Raw genomic sequence first — 2,985 nt, 5'->3', positions numbered from 1 at the left:
CTCTCCCCTTCCCGCTCCAGGTTTGCTGCTATCCACGCCGAGGCCCCTGAGTTCGTGGAGATGAGCGTTGAGCAGGAGATCCTGGTGACGGGGATCAAGGTCGTGGATCTGCTGGCTCCCTATGCCAAGGGAGGCAAGATTGGTACGTGACCCCCAGAGTGGGAGGGGGGTCTGGGGAGGGGGCACCTGCGAGCCCCCTTAAAGCTCCTGATGGTCCCCCTGGGGTACTTTCCTTCACTGATGATCCACTCCTTGACTTTCGTTCTCCTGAGCTTGCTGAAGCAACGCTTTTTTCCATCTGAGGAGGAAAGGGCTGAAGGGAGACCCTGGGGGCAGCTGGGCTGGCTCAGGGCTGAGCAGGACCCCCACTCCCCCCTCCCAGGTTTGTTTGGAGGTGCTGGCGTCGGCAAGACTGTGCTGATCATGGAGCTGATCAACAACGTGGCCAAGGCCCACGGTGGTTACTCGGTGTTCGCTGGCGTGGGCGAGAGAACCCGCGAGGGCAACGACTTGTACCATGAGATGATCGAGTCTGGGGTCATCAACCTGAAAGATGCCACTTCCAAGGTGTGCAGGGTCCCCCGGGGGGTGCTGGGTCTCTTGGGGCGGTGGTGGGGGGATGCAGGGGTGCCAGAGGGACACCGTGCTGACCTGGGGGTCCCACCCGCAGGTCGCCCTGGTCTACGGGCAGATGAACGAGCCCCCGGGCGCCCGTGCCAGGGTGGCCCTGACGGGGCTGACGGTGGCCGAGTACTTCAGGGACCAGGAGGGCCAGGACGTGCTGCTCTTCATCGACAACATCTTCCGCTTCACCCAGGCTGGCTCTGAGGTCTGTGCTGGGCACGGGGGGTGCCCCTGCCCCACACCGGCACAGCCCCTCACGCTCTGTCCCCGTGCAGGTGTCGGCCCTGCTGGGCAGAATCCCCTCGGCCGTGGGCTACCAGCCCACGCTGGCCACCGACATGGGCACCATGCAGGAGCGGATCACCACCACCCGCAAGGGCTCCATCACCTCGGTGCAGGTGAGGGCAGGGCCGGCCGGGGGGTCCCTGGGAGACCACGTCACCTGCTGGGGGCCCACCGTCCCCTCCCTTCCCCCCAGGCCATCTACGTGCCCGCCGACGACTTGACTGACCCTGCCCCCGCCACCACCTTCGCCCACTTGGATGCCACCACGGTGCTGTCCCGTGCCATCGCCGAGCTGGGCATCTACCCGGCCGTGGACCCCCTGGACTCCACCTCCCGCATCATGGACCCCAACATCGTGGGCCCCGAGCACTACGACGTGGCCCGGGGCGTGCAGAAGATCCTGCAGGTGAGGGGGGGCCGGGCAGCCCCCCGTGAGGTGCTGGGGGTCAGTGCTGGCTGCTCACCCCCCGTGTGTCCCCCCAGGACTACAAGTCACTGCAAGACATCATTGCCATCCTGGGCATGGACGAGCTGTCCGAGGAGGACAAGCTGACAGTGGCCCGTGCCCGCAAGATCCAGCGGTTCCTGTCCCAGCCCTTCCAGGTGGCCGAGGTCTTCACCGGCCACATGGGCAAGTTGGTGCCTCTGAAGGAGACCATCAAGGGCTTCAAGCAGATCCTGGCAGGTGAGGTGGCCCCCCGGGGACTAGGGGAGCCTGGTTGGGCCCCCCCACTGCCCCCTGACACGGTGTCTCCCCCCAGGTGAATACGACCACCTGCCCGAGCAGGCCTTCTACATGGTGGGGCCCATCGAGGAGGCCGTGGCCAAGGCAGAGAAGCTGGCAGAGGAGCATGCCTGAGCCCCCCCAAACCCCCCGGCTCCGCTGGGGCCGGACCCCCAGTATTTAACATTTCCAATAAAACATCGGCGAAAACGTTCCCAGGCTCTGTGTGCTGTGGCTCCTGGTGTGAGGGGTCTGGAGGGGTCAGGGTCCTGTGACTCCCTGCACGCAGGAAGGCAAGGCTGGGGTTCCCTGAGGCCCCCCAACCCCGTGTTGGGTTCTGGGCTCAGCTGCTGCAGCAGCGCCAGGACCCCCGGCCTTGGGGTTCCCCAGGAGGGGGAAGAGCCCCCCCTTACCCTGTGGGGTCGCCAGGAGGGGGGGTCCCTTCTCCCGTGGGGTCCTCAGAACTGTCCCCCTGGGACAGCCCAGGAGGTGACAGATGCTGGTCCCGTGCCTGTCCCTAGCCCGGTGTCCATCTGTCTGTCCCTGACCCCATCGTTCCTTCCCCCCACGAGCCCCACCCCGCCCCGTTCCAGCTCCACCATTTCACAGCACAAAGAGCCGGCCCGGCCCCGGCAGCTGCCGCTTTGTCCGCGGGGTCCCCGGGGCCGCGCCGGCCCGGCCCTCCCGGTGCGGGCCTGCGGGACACCCACGCCGGGGGCACCGGGACAGCCCCCGACCCCCCGCTCCGTCGGTGACCCCCCGGTGACGGGCTGGGCTCAGCCCCACGGAGGATCGGGGGGTCGCGGGGGTGTCCCGCGGCGCGGTCCCGGTGCGGGGGTGCCCCCGCCGCCTCCACCCACCCCCGCCACGGAGGGCCGCGGTCCCTTTAAATGGCGGCGCGTCCCCGGTGGCGGAGGGGGCGGCGGCGGCCGCTGACATCACGCGGGGCCGGGAGCACCTGCGCCCCGCCCGGCTCCGCCACCGGCACCGCAGCGCACCGGGCCGGGCGGGCACCGGGGCTGGTGCGGCCGCCCCCGCCCCCCCCAGGTACGCACCGCGCGGGACGGGCCCCGGGGAGCGGGACACCGGGACCCACCGGGACCCCCATGGGGCTGAGATGGCTGTACCGGGACCCCCGGATCTGTACCGGGACCCCCTGAGACCGGTCCGGCTGGACGGGGACCCCCCGCTCAGTACCGGGACCCCCCCACCCTCCCGGGAGGCGCCACCGGGGGGGGAACCCCCGCACCGGCCCCCCCCTGCCCCGCACCGGGCGGGGATCCCCCTCCCACGTGGGCGCGCGCTCCCGCCCCCGGTGACGCCACGGCGGCGCCGCTCCCGGTGACGCCACG

At 70.1% G+C, this 2,985-nt stretch overlaps 2 protein-coding genes across 2 annotated transcripts in view; both read left to right on the top strand.

Moving 5' to 3' along the window:
* Positions 1-6: 6 nt before the first annotated feature.
* On the top strand, positions 7-1,844 carry ATP5B (ATP synthase, H+ transporting, mitochondrial F1 complex, beta polypeptide). Its single transcript, XM_017836667.1, has 7 exons — positions 7-142; positions 383-567; positions 671-829; positions 900-1,022; positions 1,103-1,315; positions 1,393-1,594; positions 1,671-1,844. Exons 1-7 carry the CDS (start codon positions 61-63, stop codon positions 1,766-1,768), a joined length of 1,062 nt encoding a protein of 353 aa, XP_017692156.1. The 5' UTR covers positions 7-60; the 3' UTR covers positions 1,769-1,844.
* Positions 1,845-2,617: 773 nt separating this feature from the next.
* The window catches only part of BAZ2A (bromodomain adjacent to zinc finger domain 2A), a 17,079-nt gene continuing 16,711 nt past the window's right edge, over positions 2,618-2,985 (top strand). Inside the window, exon 1 of the mRNA XM_017836665.1 lies at positions 2,618-2,680. The gene's annotated coding sequence lies outside the window, so the exon portion shown is untranslated. The remainder of the gene's footprint in view (positions 2,681-2,985) is intronic.

Source organism: Lepidothrix coronata, unplaced genomic scaffold, assembly GCF_001604755.1.
Source record: "Lepidothrix coronata isolate B3197 unplaced genomic scaffold, Lepidothrix_coronata-1.0 Scaffold281, whole genome shotgun sequence".
In the NCBI taxonomy this organism is placed as follows: domain Eukaryota; kingdom Metazoa; phylum Chordata; class Aves; order Passeriformes; family Pipridae; genus Lepidothrix; species Lepidothrix coronata.
This window is presented reverse-complemented; position numbering and strand designations above follow the sequence as displayed.